Raw genomic sequence first — 21,296 nt, 5'->3', positions numbered from 1 at the left:
GATTTACCATATCTTCGAAAAATGATTTAATGCTCTTCTTGAACATTCTAGAATTACATGGTTCATATCGCCAACTTCTCCGCATAGACAATATGGGTTTTCATCCAGTCTTATTTTATATTTGTACAAAGGAGTCATAGCATGATTAGAATCTTATCCTGTTTATTGTAACAATGAAGTTTCGTTTTGTTAATCCATGAAACCAGCTTTTCGACGGTACCTATATTATTTTGGTGGCCGATATAGTTAAGCCCTGTCACTGATGAATTATATTCCTGCTGCCACAATTGTTTTAAATGTGAAGTAAACTTAGAGGCAAGAGCTGCAGATGGAACAATATTGGTGGTTAGATCGTATTCTGTGTGAGTGGCTGATTGGGCTAGTGCATCCACTACATCATTACCTTTTATTCCTGAGTGCCCTTTAATCCACATACAGGTTATTGTTTTCCTTTGTTTTGTTGCTTCAAAGTTCAGTTTTAACATTTCTGTCTCTATGTTAGTAAGGTTTTTCCATGATTTCAGGTTTGTTATTCGGTTAACTGCATTTTTACTGTGAGTGAATATAACATGATTCTGTGTGTTTCTGGACTGGACGTATCTAAATGCTTAATGGTTTCTAGAAAGTTTTCTTTTGGATCCAGGTAGTATATTTTTATATGTTTTGAAAATAAAACATGGGCAGGTTCGGTGTAGATAGGTACCTATAGTTTTATTGATTGACAGGGAGTTAGGATTTGTGTCATTGTGGTATAGCTGTTTACTAGAAGTGGAGTTGCTTTTGAGTGCCAGTATGGATGGGTGAGTACTAGGACAATGGGATCGTGAATGTTACGAAGATAGCTAGCTTCTTTGCATATGGCTTTAATCTCTCTAATTCCCACATCTCAAAACGTTCAAGTAAGTGCAAGTTGTTAAACAGTTGGGTGGGAACAGTTTTTAAAGATAACTTATTGTATTCTATGCATTCTTTTGCCCAGTCTGGTGAGATTGTGGCATGGAATTCTTCTATTCAATGGCTTAATAGGTAACTTATTCTGTTGTTTACGATTCTTAAAATTATTTACCTTTTTCCATACTTCAGTTATGGGAGTTGTCTGATTTAGGCTCTCAACATATTTCCTCCACTGCGTTCTTTTTGTTTCTTTGAATGTTTTTTTTGCGATGGCATCAGCTCGCTTGAATTCAAGTAAATTTTGTATGTTTGGGTTTTCTTTCCATAATCTCAAAGCTTCTTTTCTCCTACGAGCAATGTTGTTGCAAGTCTCATCCCACCATTGTTTTGGTTTGTGCTTCCAGTACTTATTTCTTATTATTGTTCTTTTCGGGATACAAGTGTTTGCAGCTGAGTTTATCATGTCTATGAAATTGTTGTAGTTACATTGGTGCTTATTTCCTCTAGTGTTGTCGTGTACAGATTCCAGTTGGCTTTTTTAAGAACCATATGTTGTGAACTGGAACTGGATCAGAGGTTTGTAAGCCTTAGTCAGAGTTATTAAACTTCATATATATATATATATATATATATATATATATATATATATATATATATATATATATATATATATATATATATATATATATATATATAGGAAGGTGATTGGATCCATGAGGATCCTGTATGACTGACCAAGATATTAAAGGTACTATGTCTTGCGTACAAATAGACAGATAATGGCACTTTTCCTACCTGACATAACAAGTGTGGGTGCACCATCATTGAGATACACAAGATTGCAGTGAATAATAGCATTGAGCAAAGAAACACCATAGACATCATTAAATTCACAACCCCAACAAAGATGACGACCGTTGAAATCTCCAGCAATTATAAAAGGTCTTGGTAGCAGGTTTTCGAAAAAATGTATCCATGCTCTTAATTCTATCCGAGTCTTTGGCTTAATGTTTATTGACAATATATACACTGCTTTGTTATTAGGTTAGAAGTTTCACATTGATGCATGTACACTGTACACATCATTTCTCCTGGTTTATGTAGGTACTACGACTTCTGAAAATAATCTATTGGATTTTACTAGTATGGCTACCCCACCGTAACCATCCATACGATCTGACCGAAAAATATAACCTTGGAAGTTATAAAACCTTTCCTGTTTGAATCGGGTCTCTAAGCTGCTATGGTAGTTTCTGTTGTATTTAAGAGATATTCCAAGTTTTCTTTATTGGCAACTGCAGATCTGCAGTTCCACTTTAAAATGTTGAGTTTGTTTATAGCTGAGAAGACGACGAAGTAGTTGGTATATTGTGCATTGTATAATTCTAGGCTCAGTGGAGGCTGCTCTTCAGATAATGAAAACACCAAATAGTAATGCGAGATTTTATTTATAAGACCGACACTAAGGGTAGTTACCCCGGGAGAACTTTGAGTAATGACTTGTGACTTGTACGCGATTTAGTTGAAGACTCTATTTGATACTACATATTGATTCTAGTTAGTGAAGTTAAAGGCACCTCTGGCCTGGTTAAAGTGATTCTTGAGAATGATTCTAAAATGTATTATTTCTTGTTGGCAACATGAATTGGGTCATGGTCCACACGACAACAAGTTTAATTAGTCAGCTAAATTATGTCCATTGCCAAAATATTGTTTATAAATTGCAATAATTAAACAAATGAAATATTCCGCACATGTTTAAATATGAAAACAAATTGGTTCGTGTGATGTACGGGGTGGTAAAAATATACTGGTCAATATCGGATATGAATAATGAATGTTTGATATTGGACATACTGCCCGACGAAATAAGTAATAACGAATGTAGTCATTGCTCAAAGTTTACAATGGTAATGATAAAGTATTTATAACATAATGGATTAATATAATGTGATGACAAGACACTCGTCTTTGAACAACTTAACAACTCTCCAACTGCAACACCTTAGGTAATAATATCAAAATTAAGTCTGAATCAGAATTTAAATCAAAGCATTCAAATCAAAGTTTAGGTTAGATAAAGTTAAATAAAAAGTTTTTAGTGGGATATATGTTTCAATGTGTAAAGTGTTGTATTATAATTGTATTATTTTATTATTATTATCGAATTGTATTATTAGTTATTTTATTATTAATATTATAGATCGTGCGACTAGCTGTCTGACTATTTTTATGTAGATATATTTAATTGTAGTTTGTCATCCAAGCAACTCTGCTATTTAGTGTTTGCTGTTCTTGCTGAATCTCTATCTGTTTATGTTTTGTAAAATACTCGGATTGTATTACCTCATATATTATGTAGGCTAATAATGAAGGTCTTGTTTTATAAACACGAAATAAAAAATATTTGAATTTAGAGGGAGATTTTAGATTTGATTATTAGAGGGTTGTATTATTCTGTATTTAATATTCTTATAATTATAGCATTGTGTGTATGTGTTTCTGTATTTTGTATTATCTTCTTGTAAGTATACTTCTTCCATAATTGAAGTATTCGTTTATTAACCCTGTAGTCTGTATACAAGAGTTGTATAAGTTTGTAGAAAAGTGTAAAATAATTTAATAACTATAGTTAGTTAATAATCTAATAACTATAGTTCCTTGGGACGGGGAAAAAATCCCTCCATTTGCAGCGTTATAGCTGATTTCCAAAAAAATATTTTTATTCCATAATTCCAATTTCCGTTTGCTTATTTCTCATCATGTAAACAATCTATTTTCGTGTTAAACGTGCAGGTTCTCAAACCGAGTGGGATTCGAATTACCACCCTAGGCATACCTCTTAGCATCATCACACACGACTTAGTTTTCAACCCTTAAGTCAGTCCCTATCTAGTTTGCATACATTCCCGAAAATTTTGCATCAGGCACCGAATTCTTTTGTTGCTCACGGTGGTTGTAATTCACCTGAGTCCATTGTTTCTTTCTTCTGCTTTGCTCACGGTGGTTGTAAGTCACCTGAGTCCATTGTTTGTTTCTTCTGCTTCGCTCACGGTGGTTGTAGATCACCTGAGTCCATTGTTTGTTTCTTCTGCTTCGCTCACGGTGGTTGTAAGTCACCTGAGTCCATTGTTTGTTTCTTCTGCTTCGCTCACGGCGTCTATCTTCTTTTGTTTTTCTGTAAATTTTATCACGGTACATCTTCGTCTCCTGTGATTCGTATTGTTTTTTGTTTCTGTATACCCCAATAGGTCCTTGTGTCACGTCTTCTATTTTCTTTTGCGTTAGTTTTGTCACGTTTTTCCTTGGCGTTTCTGTAAGTTTTGTCACGGTACATATTCGTGTCGTTTTTCCTTGGCGTTAGTACTGTTGCAGTTTTTGTTTCTGTATGTTTCTCTTCTTTTAGAGTTATCTTTATAACCTCGATCGACGTTTTGTTTTGTATTGTATTTGTGTCCGTTTGGTACACCTCTTCTGCTCTTTATACCTACTTTTCTTCGGTATCAGCGGGAGTCTTTTGTTTTGTAATGTATTTGTGTCCGTTTGGTATACCTCTTCTGCTCCCCCATACCCATGATACTATAAATAACAAGATAATATATTGCACATCCGGAAGTCGTGACGTAACTGGAGACCGGCAAGTTCGTAATGGTTAGTAATCATTCGTAATGTCCGATTACTTTGAATTGTTCGCGGTTGTATTTTATATTTTATCTTTGACAGTTATTTTGACTGGAATCTCGACTCTAAATTCTTTTCGAATACATTGAAGTTTAATGTTATTTTGCTAATTGAATAATTTCATCACATAATGCATACAAATCCCATTTAACTTTAACAAGAATTCAAATTCAATTTCCGGTCTCCAGTTACGTAATCAATACGCGAACTCGGACGTATTTTGAGCTACGGGAAAATACTATCTCTTTATTTATAGTATCATGCCCATACCTACTGTCCTTCGGTATCAGCGGGAGTCTTTTGTTTTGTAATGTAATTGTGTCCGTTTGGTACGGTACACCTCTTCTGCTCCGTTACCTACTGTAATTCAGTATCTGCGGGAGTCTTTTGTTTTGTAATGTATTTGTGTCCGTTTGGTACGGTACACCTCTTCTGCTCCGTTACCTACTGTCCTTCGGCTTCTGCGCGAGTCTTTTGTTTGGTTGGGACGAGTGTTTTGTCACTCTTTGCCCACGTAATTGCCCCTGATACGGAGCTGAATTGTACTGTATTGTACGATAGTCATCGTATTATGACCTGTTTGTTGAGGATTGGATTCCTGTCTTTGTGTCGCTCCTGACACTATCCATCCTCGTTTCGTGTTTTGAGTGGGTAGGCCGCTACTTACTTGGTCGATACCCTCCTCGTATATGTAACTGTTGTATGTTCTTTGGTAGTACTAACGCCTTTTTTTTTTCTTATAATGCTATTGTTCCTAGTTTTCTCTTTATTTTACTTTTCTAGAAATAAATGATATAATTTCCCGGCAGTGTCCGTGTTAAATTTGTTGTTTTGTTAATTCGTATTGTTTCCTCAAACAACACAATTTCGTAATTTCTGATGCGACAGCTGTATTCTAATTATTAATATGTTTATAAATATAATGTAAATACGACAATTAATTACGAGTACATGGTTTTTGTAATCGTATAGTTACATTTGTGTTATATAATATGGAAATCTGATTACTATTTTAACCTTGTATAGATAAAAAAGAATGTAGAAAGTACGAGTAAGTAGGTGAATTTTTATTCATTAATATTTTGTCTATTTAGGAAACGAATCCATGCATTAATTAATTCTGAAATGAAATCTAGTGATAATGAAATATTCGTATCGAACTCAATCAAATATTTAGCGTACGAAGATTTTGATTTTAATTTTGTAAAACTGGGTAATTGAATATATGAAGTTACGAATAAAGATATATTAATGGAACTGTTTGTTGCAATGTTCAGTAAAATTGTGAAGTGTACTCGTTTATCAACCAACCTTTTCGAAATAAGAATAATTATAATGATAAGTTTAGATTGCAATGTTGGCTGGTCAAATATATTCAGGGTGAAACCTTTTATTAATCATAGTTCGATAATTTATTTGTACTTAAATAACTTAGATTTAAATGTAGAAACTTGTATAGAGTGGACCTTTTATACTTTGATTTTATTATTCAATTTGCAGTACGTTCAATGTTGGAGAAGATGTAATTTATTCAAAAACTTACGGTTTTTTTCTGATTCTGGACGTTGCGGCTCTCCTGGTTCTGCTGTGCTCCGCAAGTAGTCCTGTATTTTGGAGTCTCCGCTGCTTGTCCTGGCTATGTAGTGGCTCTTGATTGTAGATCTCTGGCTTTATGTTGCTATCTGGATCTGTGGTCTGGTTCTCCCGGACCTAGTGTCGTCTATCTGCTACTGGGGTGTTGTTTTGCGTGGACTGTATATAGGTTTTTTGAATCTTGTTACTTCCTCGAAGTTTTCTTTTGCTCGATGAGGACCATGTATAATTCTAGGCTCAGTGGAGGCTGCTCTTCAGATAATGAAAACACCAAATAGTAATGCGAGATTTTATTTATAAGACCGACACTAAGGGTAGTTACCCCGGGAGAACTTTGAGTAATGACTTGTGACTTGTACGCGATTTAGTTGAAGACTCTATTTGATACTACATATTGATTCTAGTGAGTGAAGTTAAAGGCACCTCTGGCCTGGTTGAAGTGATTCTTGAGAATGATTCTAAAATGTATTATTTCTTGTTGGCAACATGAATTGGGTCATGGCCCACACGACAACAAGTTTAATTAGTCAACTAAATTATGTCCATTGCCAAAATATTGTTTATAAATTGCAATATTTAAACAAATGAAATATTCCGCACATGTTTAAATATGAAAACAAATTGGTTCGTGTGATGTACGGGGTGATAAAAATATACTGTTCAATATCGGATATGAATAATTAATGTTTGATATTGGACATGCATGTTTAATAATTGTTTACTAATTATTATTTGTTGTAAGTCTTGTAACATTGGGAGTTTCCTTAAAATTTTTAAAAAGTTCGGTAACAATAGTTAAAATTATATCTAAAATATCAGAGTTTAACTCTGTTTGTAGCGTGTGAGAATTTGAATTCAAATTATTTTTATATGAAGGACTATTTATAATTTGAAGATTAGTTCCTGATTGTCTAAAGCTAAATGTGTATTCTGGATCTGACTGTGTTAAGACAGGACTATTTGGTCTCTGCCTTTTGCTACCTTTAGAAGATTTGACGACTGTATATTTATTATGATTCTTATTGGCCGAAAAAGTGAATGGACGGATAACTTTGAGTATAAAGAGGGTAATTAGAAGAAGGCAAATTTTGTTGATGAGAATCTTTAATAATCTGATGTTAAGCCTGCTTAAGATTTGCGGGGAATTTATGTGTTGGCATCATGATAATTGATATTACTATATTAGTCATGCATTCTTTAATTATTAATTTCTGTCTTTTAAATTATGGACCTGATTTAAGATTGGTTGTGAAGTGGTCTCCCATACAACTAAAACATTTTGGAGTTAATGTTGTTTCCTGACACTCTTTTGTATTATGGTCTTTCTGGCAATTGTTACATCGGGGGCTACTTTTTTTATTTTATACTGGCTTTGGCTTAGCCAATTAGCCAGACTATTTGTTTTTTGTATGGTATTACAATAATAATTTTTAATTTAATATCTAAGCCTAGATACTTATAACCTAAATTTACAGGGTGTTATAATATATTAATGGATACATTTTTCAATTTTGTGTGATATGTTTACAATTTTTAATTTTATTATCTAAGCCTATTTAAAATTTAAATTTACAGGACGTTAGATATTCGTAGACATTTTAATGTCTGCTTATTTTTTGGAAAAATAATATCGTTTAAATTGACAGGTAAAGGACAATTTAGATCAATTAATTTTTCATACATTACTTTAATATTTTGTCTGTACTGTCCACACTCCAATATGAGGTGGTGTAGATCTCCAATTCTACCACAGGCGCAATATGGGTTATCACTGATACCTATGCTGTGTTTGTATGCTGGGGTTAGTGCGTGATTTGATCTCATTCTTGCAATTTTTAAATATACCTTTTATACAGGATTTTACTGTTTTTTTTTTCTCATTCTGTTTATTGTTTTTATAACTAACCTATTCGATTCATATTTAAACCATCTCTCATTGGGAATTAGTGGTTGGCAATTTTTAAAATTTATTCCCGTTGTACTTTGGTTATATACACGTTGCCAATTTTGTTTGCAATGGTTTTTACTGATATTATCTATTTCGGTTACTGTTAGAAGTATGTTGCGTATGTTTCGATTGGTTAAAGCTGCAGATTTAGCTAATTTGTCGACTTCTTCATTTCCTAATATTCCAGAATGTCCTCTAACCCAACAAATAATAATTACTGCCCGAGGAAGTAATATCATAATATAGACTCTTAATTTCTATCTCACTGTGGTTTAGATTTTTTGTCGATTGGATAGAAGTGAGTTTGTCCACAATGCTTCTACAATCGGTGAAAATAATATAACTGTCCATACCAATAGAGGCTATATATTTTAACGCAAGTATTAAAGCTGATAATTCGGCAGTATATTTATATTGAATTATTGGGGGCTACTTCTACATCGCTTTCCCTGATGTCCATATCGCAAACAGTTAAAACAAAGTAGGACCAATTGTTGATATGGTTCAATTTCTTTCAACACCTTATTATAGTAACATATTTTGGAAGTACTTGTGTTTTAAAACTTACTACACACGATTTAGTAGGAACATAATTTATTTTATCATCGGTAACTGTTTTTCTATTTATTCTAGAAACGTTTACTACCTCAAAATTATAAGTTATTTCGTATTTTTTAATTTTATTTTTAAGATATTCATCGGAGAATTCCGGTGAGACATCCCGTATAACACATTGTCTAATAATAATAAATTTAGGTATATAAACCTCCAAATTGCTTTTAACAAAAACCGGATCGTTTTTCTTGTCGATAAGGTAATTAGCCTTTTTAGAATCCGTAAATTTGATTCTTAATCTATGTCTGCCAATTGTATCGATACTAATTATTTTATTATCCAATTCTGGGAGTTTTGTAAGAATAATGTCACCCATTTTTAATGCATTAAGTTTACCTTTAAAATCGCTATCCTTTTTTCAACATATATATGAAACGGCCCAAGATCATTTATGGTATACTTAAAAATTTCTTTTTGTTTGTCATCTTTAGATTTAATAATGGTATTGGAAGGTCCATCAGGTTCCGAGTCCACACTCATTTAATTAAAAAATAGAAACAAAAACGCTAGTTAGAAACAAAAACGCTATGTACTATTTGAATAATTATGGATACTTATTATTCGTATTAATTACTTGTCAGCACCGGCTATTGATACGTCCGACTTGCACGAGAACTAAAACTAGACTCTCAAGAAAATACTTAAAAACAATAATAAACTTAAATAAAAATGTATTTCTCATAGTACATAATGTTGTCAATATCGATTTTACTATTGACTCTTGTTAGTCTGTTTTTATTTAGGCATAGTAAATTTTACAAATTATTTATTTTAATTTTTAGCAAGAAGAAGATAAAGAAAATGGACAAATAAGGCAATTTTTATTAATTTAATTTTAAAATTAGAGTAGTAAAATATACATTCATTAAAACTTAATACAGAAGAAAATGCAAAATATAACACTTTCGAAATCTATTTAAATAGCGAATTCATTGATTATTGATTTGACCTTGGCCCTTGGCAATATCACTAATGCATTGCCAACTACCTTCTGAGTTTTGATCCCACAAGGTAATTTTATTATCTCCACCAGATACAGCTAAAATATTTCCATTCAAAGACCAACTAAGATTCCAAACTACATCATCAAATGTATGTAAGACTGTTGAATTCCAATTGATGCAATCATTGCTAGTCCATATAACAACTCTCCTGTCTTGAGAACAGCTGGCAATGGTATATCTGTGGAGTCCTACTGATGGAGCCCAAGCTACATCTCTTACCCAATCAGAGTGTACTTCAAGTTTGGACTCTTCAATCCACCTGCAAAATAGAATGACATTAAATATTAAAAAGGTACAATATACAAATAAATATAAATTAAATTAAAATAATTGTCCTAAGATAAGTACCTTATCAATGAATGAAATCATAAATACAATGCTAGGTTCTGAAACTGTTTTCTTTCGGCATGTTTAATTTAGTATTATGTTTATATGGGATTAAGCCACAATAGGAAACTTAATATTAAAGCATAAATTTTTAAATATTAAAATAATATTAAAAAACATAAAGTAACATGATCTTAAAACGATTGCATGTAAAAAACAAATATTTTAACGCATATGCTTATTATGAGGCTTTGAAAATGCTATAAAATTCAAATTTCTTAGGAGGCGCTTGAACATCCTTCTATTGGTCTGACGTCACGGACCACAACCGTGCTATGAGTCGAACCCGGTTAAAAACGCGATTAGAGTATTACGGGAATTGTATATAACATTTTAATCGTATTTAATTGGAAATTACCAGATATTATTTGTATTCTTGCATAGTTCTACAGTCAGTTTATTTAGTTTCAAAGTGAAATTTATAAATCTTTAGAAATTGCTACCTTCTAAAGTGCTTAAAACGCATAAGTATGTAGATACTATTACTCACGAGGATTTTTCAAAAGAAAGCGATTAAGCTTTTCTGGGGATTGTATCGTCTTTAATTGAAATGTATTTAATCGTCTTTAATTGAAATGCTAAGGGTAAGTTTAATTTAACTGGACCAACTTGGGGATTAAAAATACAAGATCCTAAATATTTACTAATTAATGGAACAGATTTTGCACATATTCTCGAAGCATTGCTGTCGCTTATGCTGAAATCATCTAAAAGAGACATAAATGTGTGCCCTGTTCTTTTTTAGAGTTAAAAATAGATGCATCATTTGTGTTTTACAATATATTTCCATTAATTGAAAATTATACAATCTAGGCCTGTATTGTAACTTCATCACTGTACACTTCAGAGACAACATTTTAAATTGTTTTGCTTCCTCTTCTTTAGCATCTTCGTCACAAGATAAAGAATCACTTTATCTTTATTATCTTCAAATACAGAACGTCCTGATTCACTTTTTGTATCTTCAAATAATGTTTGCAAGTCTTTTATAGGTGAAGTTGCTGCATCCTTATTATATATTTTCAATGGCGACAACCAGACTGTAACAATCCTTTGAAATTTACACTGAATACCTTTACTTCTGATTTTGATGTGAGTCTGTGTTGATGCATTATTCAGTTTTTGAGGTAAAGCTGGTTGGTTTAATTCAGGTCCTGGTTGAACTAAGTTTGTGAAACTAGGATCACACTGTCTCATTATCATCATTGTCCTCTAGAGCAGACTTAAATATAGAAGCGGCATCTTCAAGAAGCTGTTGTTTAACCCTTTTAAGGATTGCTTCCCTCATGTGCTAAGAAAAAGTTCGTTTTCTGTCTGGTTAACAATCAAATATGTGCGGGACATCATCTGACTTAATAATTTTGGGACCACCCATAATCTTTTATTTATTTATTTATTTACGGGTTTCCCCAATTTCATAAAAAATATACTTATATAAACAATAAGTAGAAGTAAAAGTAGTAGTAGTAAAGTCCAGTAAAACAGTAAAAAAACAAAAAATAAAATTAAATGAATTAAATGAAAGTGTGACAGCATAAAACTGTAGTAAGTACATTACAATAAAACTAAATTTAACATACACACAATCCACGTTATGCAGTGACAATACATACATAATAATACAATATAAACCGACATTAATCAACTAACTACAGACAATAAAAAATTAATAAATTACATAATACAAAAGCATTGTCCATTGCAAAAATTAACAAATCTACTGAAAATATAATATTAAACATTAAACATAAGTGCTGACCGGCAAAATTGATTTAAGTCGGTTTTTAAATACTCTACTGGAAGAAGAGAATAGATCGATGTCCAAATCATTCAGGCGACTCAAAGTTCTGTCTATTGGTGAAAGACCATAGTCTGTTGAATGATGAGGTACATGGAACAAGTTATTATTTCTCAGATCATGGTTTGGAATATTAAAGTTTATTAATTTTAATAAATCAGGGCAATTGATTTCACTATTTAATAGTTTATAAATAAAAGCTAGATCATTTATAATTCTACGGTCTTTTAAGTAGTGCAAATTGAGATTACTACGGATGATGGTGTAGTTGTGGTTTAGTTCAATAACATTATATCCCAATCTGTACGCTGCAAATCTTAAAAACTTATTTTGAACTCTCTTGAGACAAACAACATGAACATTATAAAATGGTGACCAGACAATAGAGGAGCACAACTGCGAAGTATATAACCCAATACTTTTGAAGCCTTTGCTGTCACATAGTTAATGTGATCCACAAACGTTAAGTTTTCATCGAATATTACTCCTAAATCCTTTACTGCTTTAACATAAGACAGCGCTTTACTGTTGATGACATATGATGATTGATATTTTTTTGCAACTTTGTGGAAGCTAATGAAATGACATTTATTAACGTTTAAAAAGAGTCTGTTTTTGTTACACCACTCAACTAAATTATTGAGATCGTTTTGAAGGAGACTACAATCTTCATGATCTTTGATAGATCTGTACATCTTTAAATCATCAGCAAATAGCAAGTACTTAGAGTGATTAAAACATTCACCTATGTCGTTAATAAATAGATTGAACAGAAGGGGCGAGCAATGAGCACCTTGTGGAACTCCAGATTTTATTTGTATTGCATCTGACATAAATGAACCCAGTATGACTTTTTGTGTGTGACCTATTAAATAGCTAGCAAACCACTTTAAAAGCTGATCGCTGAAACCATATGCCTTAAGTTTATGTAACAGTAAGTAGTGGCATATCAAAGGCTTTTGAAAAGTCTGTGTATACACAATCTACCTGACATTTTCTTTCCAGATCTCTGATAATAGATGTTTCATAAGATAGTAAGTTTGTAGTTGTGGATTTCTTGTGCATAAAGCCATGTTGATAATTATTTATTAATTGATGAGAAGTAAAACTAACATGGTTATAAATCAACTTATCAAGTAGTTTAGGAATGGTCGATTGTTTAATCTTGAATCTATATACATAGTTATCCATGTCTTGTTCCAACTGCAACAAATAAACAAGTTTAAGTAGGCACATTTCATGAAACAACAATTACCTAATATTTTTTCTTGAACTAGAAAATGTCTTATTAGTATTAGGTACATAATTAGATAAATATTCACACGGAAATGATCCTCACAGACCTTTGCTACTTTGTGAAATATCCTTTTTATCTCGCCTGCATGCCTTTAGCCAATTCAATCGACATTTTTGGTTCTACTGGAAGAGTAAAAAAATATTTGTTGGATATTCTGACAGTTGTGCTTTGACATTCCGGCACTATATAGTACTTATATTACGCAGATTTGTTTTCTGTGATTTTTGATAAAGTATTTTATACAATAAATACACTAAATACAATAATATAAACACCGAGCAAACAAGACAGTTATTCGACACACACAACTAGCAAAGGCAAAATGCATTCAATGCAATAGCTCACCAAACAGGTGAACAAGAACACAGTGGTTGTTGACGTCAGATCCCAGCTCGCACTTTTGAAGTTGTTTGAAATGGAAATTTTGGGCGCGGAACTATTATCAGTTGTTGTACGTACACTATTCATTGTTAAGGCGTAATATTTTGAATATAACATTTTTAAACATTAATTAACAATTTTATGCAAAAATATTTTTATGTGCACGTTCCCTATTGTTGGTGTAATGAAAATTACATTTTTCTTAATTAACTACAGGATGTTTCGATTTCTAAAATAGAGTTACTACCAGAGTTACTACCACTTTTAGGAGGATATTACTCAAGTTTAAAGGGCTATATTACAAATATATATAGGTGCCTTTTTATAAGCTTAAGATGTAATCTTTAAAATGCACTAAGTTATTTAATTTTGAAAATGAAATAAATAACTTCTTTTTGAGAAAATTAATAAAAACATAATGTGAAAATCCTAAAATATCAATTACAAAAAATGTTTGTAAAGTTGTAAATTTTGTTTCTGTAAAACTTACCTATAATAAATTTAATAACAAACTTGAAACGTAATAAATGTTGACAACATTTTTTTTTCTGAGCTCTTATACAGTGTGTCTGCGTAACTTGGAACCATAAACTTTTTTTATCAATTTTACGAAAAAAAAATGATCTTCATAAAAAGTTCTGCATGGTTTAAAACCTAAGATGCAACCATCAAATATCGAATTTTATTAATTTTGTGAGGCAGGTAAAAAAATATAAATATTCCGTAAGAGTGAATAAAATGGTCTACCACTCTTTAATAAATTCACATTTATCATACCTAACTATCATTTGGGGTAATACAAATCAAAAGCAGCTTCAACATCCTCTCATGGTGTTACAAAACAAGGCTGCTAAATATATATTTCAACTATCAAGACTTCATCCAACTGAGGGCCTGTACTATCAGAGAAGAATTCTTAACATTGAGTCACTATACATTTTGCTATTCATTTGTAGTTAAGTTTGAATATTCATTCATAAAATTAAGCTTTCTCAAACACCTACAAATATTACTTTAAGGCGTATAGAAGATGTGCATGACCATAACACCGGACAGAAAGGTAGTTTTCAAACCATAAGAATGTGAACTACTGGTGCACAATACCAGCTTTGACCTTTTAATACCAACTTTGACCAAGAATACTATGTAGTTTGATACAAGAAGAATACAAAAAACAATGTTATTTTTAACCGAAATTCTTGTTATCCGAAACGGCCTCCCACCAATTATTTCGGTTAACAGGGGTTTTATTGTATGATCAATTTTTTAGAAAAAAATAAGTTTATTGTATCTTACATAGGTTTGTGTTACTGATCATGTAAACAGTTGAAAATCTGTGGCTGGAACAAAATAAGCTTTTTTTTTCTTTGGAGTTGTATGACTACAAGCCCTTCAAGGCTCATTCGCTGATTCACCAATTTTGCTCATTTATTTTACAATATAGTTTCCTATACATATCTACTTAATATTTTCTATCCTACTTATCCTACCTACATCATTTATAAGGATTGACTACCGGTCAGTGGGAATACCACATCAGGCAAAAACACAGGTGTACTTATACAGGGTGTCCCGAAAAGATTGGTCATAAATTATACCACACATTCTGGGGTCAAAAATAGTTCGATTGAACCTAACTTACCTTAGTACAAATGTACAAAAGAGATTTTTTCTTAAAAATGGACATGTATCATTCGTATGGCAGAAACATCTTAAAACAAAATTATAGTGAAGTTTGTCCACCCCATAAAAATTTTATGGAGGTTTTGTTCCCTTTAACCCCCCCAAACTTTTGTGTATGTTCCAATTAATTCATTATTGTGGTAGCATTAGTTAAACACAACGTTTTTAAAACTTTTTTGCCTCTTAGTATTTTTTCGATAAGCCAGTTTTTATCGAGATGCAGCTTCCTTTTTAATATATTTACATAAAAATTTTATGAGGGTTTTGTTCCTTTAAACCCCCCAAATGTTTGTGTACGTTCCAATTAAACTATTATTGTGGTACCATTAGTTAAACACATTGTTTTTAAAACTTTTTTGCCTCTTAGTCTTTTTTTGACCAGTCACCTTTTGTCGAGATGTGGCTTCTTTTTCAAAATATAACTGAAAATGTAAATTATAAATAAATTTTCAGATTATTAACAGGTCTCTATAATCGTATTTAACCATATACAAATATGTGGTGGATTCAATAAATATTCAAAATATGTCGATAAACACTGGCTTATCGAAAAAGTACTAAGAGGCAAAAAGTTTTAAAAACATTGTGTTTAACTAATGGTGTCACAATAATAATTTAATTGGAACATACACAAAAGTTTGGGGGTTTTAAAGGAACAAAACCCTCATAAAATTTTTATGTGGTGTTTATTTTCAATAAAAAATCTCTAAGAGTTTTCGATATATATAAAAAAAAATCGATTTTCATTTTGTAACTTCAAAGGGCTGTAACTTTTTTTGTGTGCACCATTGTACCTATATGGGTAAGTGAGGTTCAATCAACCTATTTTTGACCCCAGAATCTGTGGTATAATTTATGACCAATCTTTTCGGGACACCCTGTATATATTATAACACATTTTAATTTAAAATAAGCTTAAAAGACACTTTCTTACATTAACATGTAGAGTGCGGATGTACTGAGTTAAGACTTCTAATTTTAGTTTCTTGGCCTCCACCTCTTAGGTACTTGGCCATAAGACTTCTTACTCTGAACTGAAATTACCTTTCTTAGAAGTTCATAATATATATCCAATGGCATATATGCATGCATGTAGCACATTGGTGGAGGCACTACGTGGCTCACATGTAAAGTGTTAAAAAATGGATTACTAACTTGAGCGCAATTTCACAATGGGTCATTTAAGTTAAGTATGAAGATCAACTGCTACAGTCTCCTATGAATTTACTTCATATAAAGCAGGGATTTAGCACAATACACTAAACTGCAGATATTTCAGTGGGCATGGCATGTAGTCTGCATGCATGAGAATAGAATCCCCAGAAAATTGCTAAAGGCAAGGAAAAAGACCTGTTAAAAGACCAAAAAAGAGAACATCAAGAAGACAAAGTAGATGAGGATGCCAAAAACCTCATCAACATGTATTCGTGGAAAAGACAGCAGTAAATCGAAATGATTGGAGAAGCTTGGAGGACAAGGCCCGGTTTTAGTACCATTGGATGGATGGAAGGCAGGGATTTAATTATTTCATTAAAAAAGATCAGTTTTTCTTTACAAGGACAGAATACTTCAAAGGAATACACCTTTTAAAAATTGTGCAGAATATATGAGAAATATTAGATATACTTACATATAAAATAATTGTATATAAAAATTAAATAAATACCTGTCACCATCTTCCCTCCATATTTTTACTAAATTGTCACATCCTCCAGAAACAAGACGTTTCACAGGTGTAGTCTCATCTCCAAAAACAGGGGTTATGGCTGGAGCCCAACTTACAGCATTACATCCTATTGCATGGGCATTTTGAATCTTCTTGGCATCCCAAATATTACTTCCAACATTATAAGTTAAAAGAGAAATTGAACCATCGCTACTTCCACAAGCCAGAATTAAACCTAGCTCAGCAGGTGCAAACTGAACAGAGTTAACACTGGAATCATGATTTGCATACTCATAATATTTTATCCATTTTCTTTGCTGTTCTTTCCAAATTATTACTTTCCTATCATAAGAACACGAAGCTAATAAGTTGCCAAACTTAGGATGACTCCAAGCTATTTGCCAAACAGGTCCATAGTGGCCTTTTAGATCATCCAGTAGTGTGGAAGCTCCACTTTTTATATCATAAACTTTGATGCTGTTATCTGAGGAACAAGTGGCTAACCTTAAACCGTAATAATCTACTTCTGCATCATGTATCATATCTTCATGACCAGTATCTATTGAATTTAATATAGAAACCATTTTTATGTTAAATATTTTAATTCTTGAAATTAACAAAATTTAACCCCAAACTTGACACGTCAAATGATGACACTGACTGACAGTTGACACAAAAGTAAAATGACATGACACAACCAGAGATATGTCAAGAATAGATCTGGCTAGGGATATGCTAAACAATGCATCGGGGTGTAATAAAGGCAAAGGCTGTATGACACTATGCATTTTCTTGTATCATTTCTAATATCGTTTCTGATATCGTTTTTGATATACATTTTCTTGTATTGTTTCTTGTACGTACATTTGTGCCCTGTATGACACTATGCAAGTTCTTGTATCGAAAATTGTATGAAATTCGGCACGTGATTGGTCGAAATTTTGTTTGTCACCCTGTCACCTTACAATTGGTATGGTTGTATGATAATTTGGTAGTACTGCGTCTACAGCTGATTTTAAGGATTTTATAAAATTTATAAACTTTTAAAACCATAAATTTACCATTTTAAATTTTAATGTTAACCAGAATTTTTACGTTGACTGTTGATTATTTGTGTTTTTATTTTGTTTTGATATTTGTGCTAAAATATTTGCATTAGAATTATCTTAAGTTTGATCCAAATTAGGAACTATTGTATTTTCCTCTATTAAAAAATGATGCAACATGAAACCCAAAGTTATACATAGTTTGAACTTTACTAGGAGCTAAATACAGTCCATCTAATTTACTTACCGTTGCACGTCATTATCTACGCCAGAGATCTAAGTTGACATTGTTGCCAAAGTATAAAAAAAAATCCTGAATCCATTTTAAATCAAATAGATCACATAATTATTGTAAACGTGGATTATACAACAAAACAAATTAATATTCAATGTAAATAAATAAAAACTTAAGAAATAGAGAATAAGAATTAAGTTATAATCATTTAAGATTTGCAGTGCAAGCGTTTTTGCACTGCTGTTAATAATTATTAAAAAACGGCTCCGAACTCTTGGGAGAAGCCGATAGGTTTCTTTGTAGATTATGTCTACAATAACAACTAAAAAAGTTGGCAGATACCTCGATTATTCCAAGTCGTGATAAAATTAGGTGAAATTTCTATTTTTATAGTAGAGGATCTTTTTATAGTAAAGAAAATGATAAAAACAGTAAATATAATAGAACAGATACTTATAGTAAAGAATATAAACAAATATGAAGTGTCATCACCGCAACTGTCAAATAAATGTTACCAATTTATTCTAAAATGTCACCTTCGTTCGATTACAGTTACAGTGTGTTCCGAACAAATGTGCTTCATAAAAACACTTTATAATCCATTTATGCAAATTAAATGAAACATATTATTGTGTATTTCTTTAGGTTAACATTAATAGAAACCTTCAAATATTATTTCTAGGCGTATATAATAAAATATGTCTAGTGGTTGTAATTCCAGTGTACTCAGCAAAATAATTCTAAAAAAGAACACACCTACCGCCAAATATTTCGTGTTGGTATCATGCGACGTCACAGGCTATGACGCGGATGACGTGCAACGGTTAGTAAATTAGACGAAGTATATATGGTTATTAGTAGAACAGTAGTCCATACCAAACCGTATATTAAGTATCAATAAAAGATTTATAAATAATACCTACAAAAACACACCCAAGTAGCAATTTGTCGACGCGACAACGTTGTCTACCGCGTGGCAACGTTTTGTTACAACGTTGTTATTGCCTAGAAGACGACCCAATTCTGCACTAATTTGGTGGACGATTTTTGAGTTGTCTTGACGTTGCCTAGGCAACCTTAAGCGTTGCATAAGACAACTGAAGCGACTATAAAAAGTGCCTGTGTGCAATGGTTGCTCAAAGAGTCGGACTGGTTATGTTTTTTTACCTATATAAAAAGTAAACTATTTTGACATCATATCAGGTATTTAAATTTATATAAATACATAAATAAGGACTTAAACAAAATTACCTGATGTGAAATTTATAAACGCATCTCAGATTACCGTCAAATATGGATATTCCACCTTTAAAAAACACACGCGCTCATTTTTTATCACCTTTTTAACAAAAAATATGTAAATTTAAAAAATCTAATTTTAATATAAAAGCCAGAATTTATGTTAAAGATGTTTTGTATAAATTTAGTGTATTGATGGTGCTTTTAAAAGTATTAGAAAATGCCTGCATTTTTTATATTTTGTGTTTTTATTTTCTTTACATCCCAAAAAAACCAAAATGGTGCATTAAACAACATTACCAATATTACTTAAAATATACCTTATTACCAACCATAGACGGATGAGACAACCGAGAAGTCCAATCGCCGACCAAACACGGCCTGGACCGACTATCCCAACCACTTTAGAACGCACCCTCTTATTGGGTGACAGAGGTCATGTGACCAGTGCAATGAAGTGCATCATTCTCCTTAACAGCGTTGCCACATTTAGTAGATATCTACTGTTTTGGTATATTTTTGATATTATTTAAAAAATTCTAGTAGGCAATGTTTTTTATTAGATGTTTGGTATATTTCAATATTTTGTTATCACTAAAATAAAATTTGCTTTTTAATAGTATTCACCCCATTTCTAAATTAATTTTCAGACATTTTGTTACAATTTCCCAATGTCATTACGGAAAATAAGATTCAGGACGTAGATGATGATAATAGATGGACAGAGAAATGAAACTGGTAAATACCAGATCTAAATAAGGAAATCTTCATATAATTGGTTTGGAGAATTTTCAAAATGAAACGCTCGGTTTCATAATCAGTTTTTTTAATTTTTTTGGTACCTACTTTATCACAATTCATATATGGGTAAATGTCAACTTTAAAGTGAACTTTACTTGTTTACTTTAAGTTGATTATGAAACCGGGCGATTTTGACAGGTAACCGTTAACACAGATTTTACTGTATTTACAGGGCCTAATAAGAATCTACTGATTTCTATATTGATTTTTTGAAAGCAAAACTACTATCCGCTGCAAGATAATTCGGATGGAATTCAGACAAAATATGTACAAAAAGTACATTTTTGTCGGAGTTTCAGCCAAATTATCTTGCAACGGATATAATACTGAAAGAGTAAGAACTGGCCTGGCAACCCTGTCTAGCAAAGCTGATACAAAGATTTAAGCTTATCAAATCTACTGATAAAACAATGGACTATGGAGAAACCAGCTAATAAAAAACAAATAAACAGGTTGTTAAATAAATCGAAAATTTCCAGCAAAATAAAATATAAAATAATAAGAAAAAAGTAAGGTTATAAAGTAAATTCTTTTTTTGCTCCTGAAGTTGCCGTAAACGTGTCACACATCTATAGAACTACACGTAAAGGCCCTGGGGTCGTGAGAGACAACTACTTAGTCGGCCAGAAAACCCATGGGCGTAAATTAGTTTAGCATTATAACGTTTTTAAGTAGTTGCGATTGTTGAAAAAACTTAACTGTGATATGTAGTTGTCACAATAGTAATAACTTAGTTGCCCATATAACTAAAGATATTACTTAACGTTGTAACATCGTAATGTCAGTCGGGTTAGGGGTCGTTGGCCGAAACAACTGAAAGTCCACTGTGGCAACGTTATATACAGTGCATTTGTTTGTACTGACAACCAATGCGTCGAAAAATTGCTACTTGGGCAAATAAATTCATCAAGACATAAATCATACGATCTCATTTTCAGCCGCCATTATGACATTTAGATGTTTTACCCAGTGATGTGGGAGGGGTTTTACCAGACCAGCAGCCGCCAGCTGGTTTTACATTTTTGCTC

General features: G+C 32.1%; 1 protein-coding gene across 1 annotated transcript; it reads right to left on the bottom strand.

Moving 5' to 3' along the window:
- Positions 1–9,535: 9,535 nt before the first annotated feature.
- Positions 9,536–17,620, bottom strand: LOC126884328 (protein SEC13 homolog). Its single transcript, XM_050650269.1, has 2 exons — positions 16,948–17,620; positions 9,536–9,994 (listed from the first exon to the last, which is right to left on the bottom strand). The coding sequence occupies exons 1-2, from the start codon at positions 17,529–17,531 to the stop codon at positions 9,661–9,663; spliced, it is 918 nt and encodes a 305-aa protein (XP_050506226.1). The 5' UTR covers positions 17,532–17,620; the 3' UTR covers positions 9,536–9,660.
- Positions 17,621–21,296: the final 3,676 nt, after the last annotated feature.

This window comes from Diabrotica virgifera, chromosome 5 (assembly GCF_917563875.1).
Source record: "Diabrotica virgifera virgifera chromosome 5, PGI_DIABVI_V3a".
NCBI classification, from domain to species: Eukaryota; Metazoa; Arthropoda; class Insecta; order Coleoptera; family Chrysomelidae; genus Diabrotica; species Diabrotica virgifera.
The sequence above is the reverse complement of the archived record's forward strand: the minus strand, read 5'-3'. Positions and strand labels throughout refer to the sequence as shown.

Coding starts and splice junctions, on each gene's coding strand:
- LOC126884328 (XM_050650269.1), bottom strand. CDS start 17,531: ATGGTTTCTATATTAAATTCAATAGATACTGGTCATGAAGATATGATA. Junction 9,995..16,947: donor TGGAGGGAAGATGGTGACAG/GTATTTATTTAA, acceptor TCTATTTTGCAG/GTGGATTGAAGAGTCCAAAC.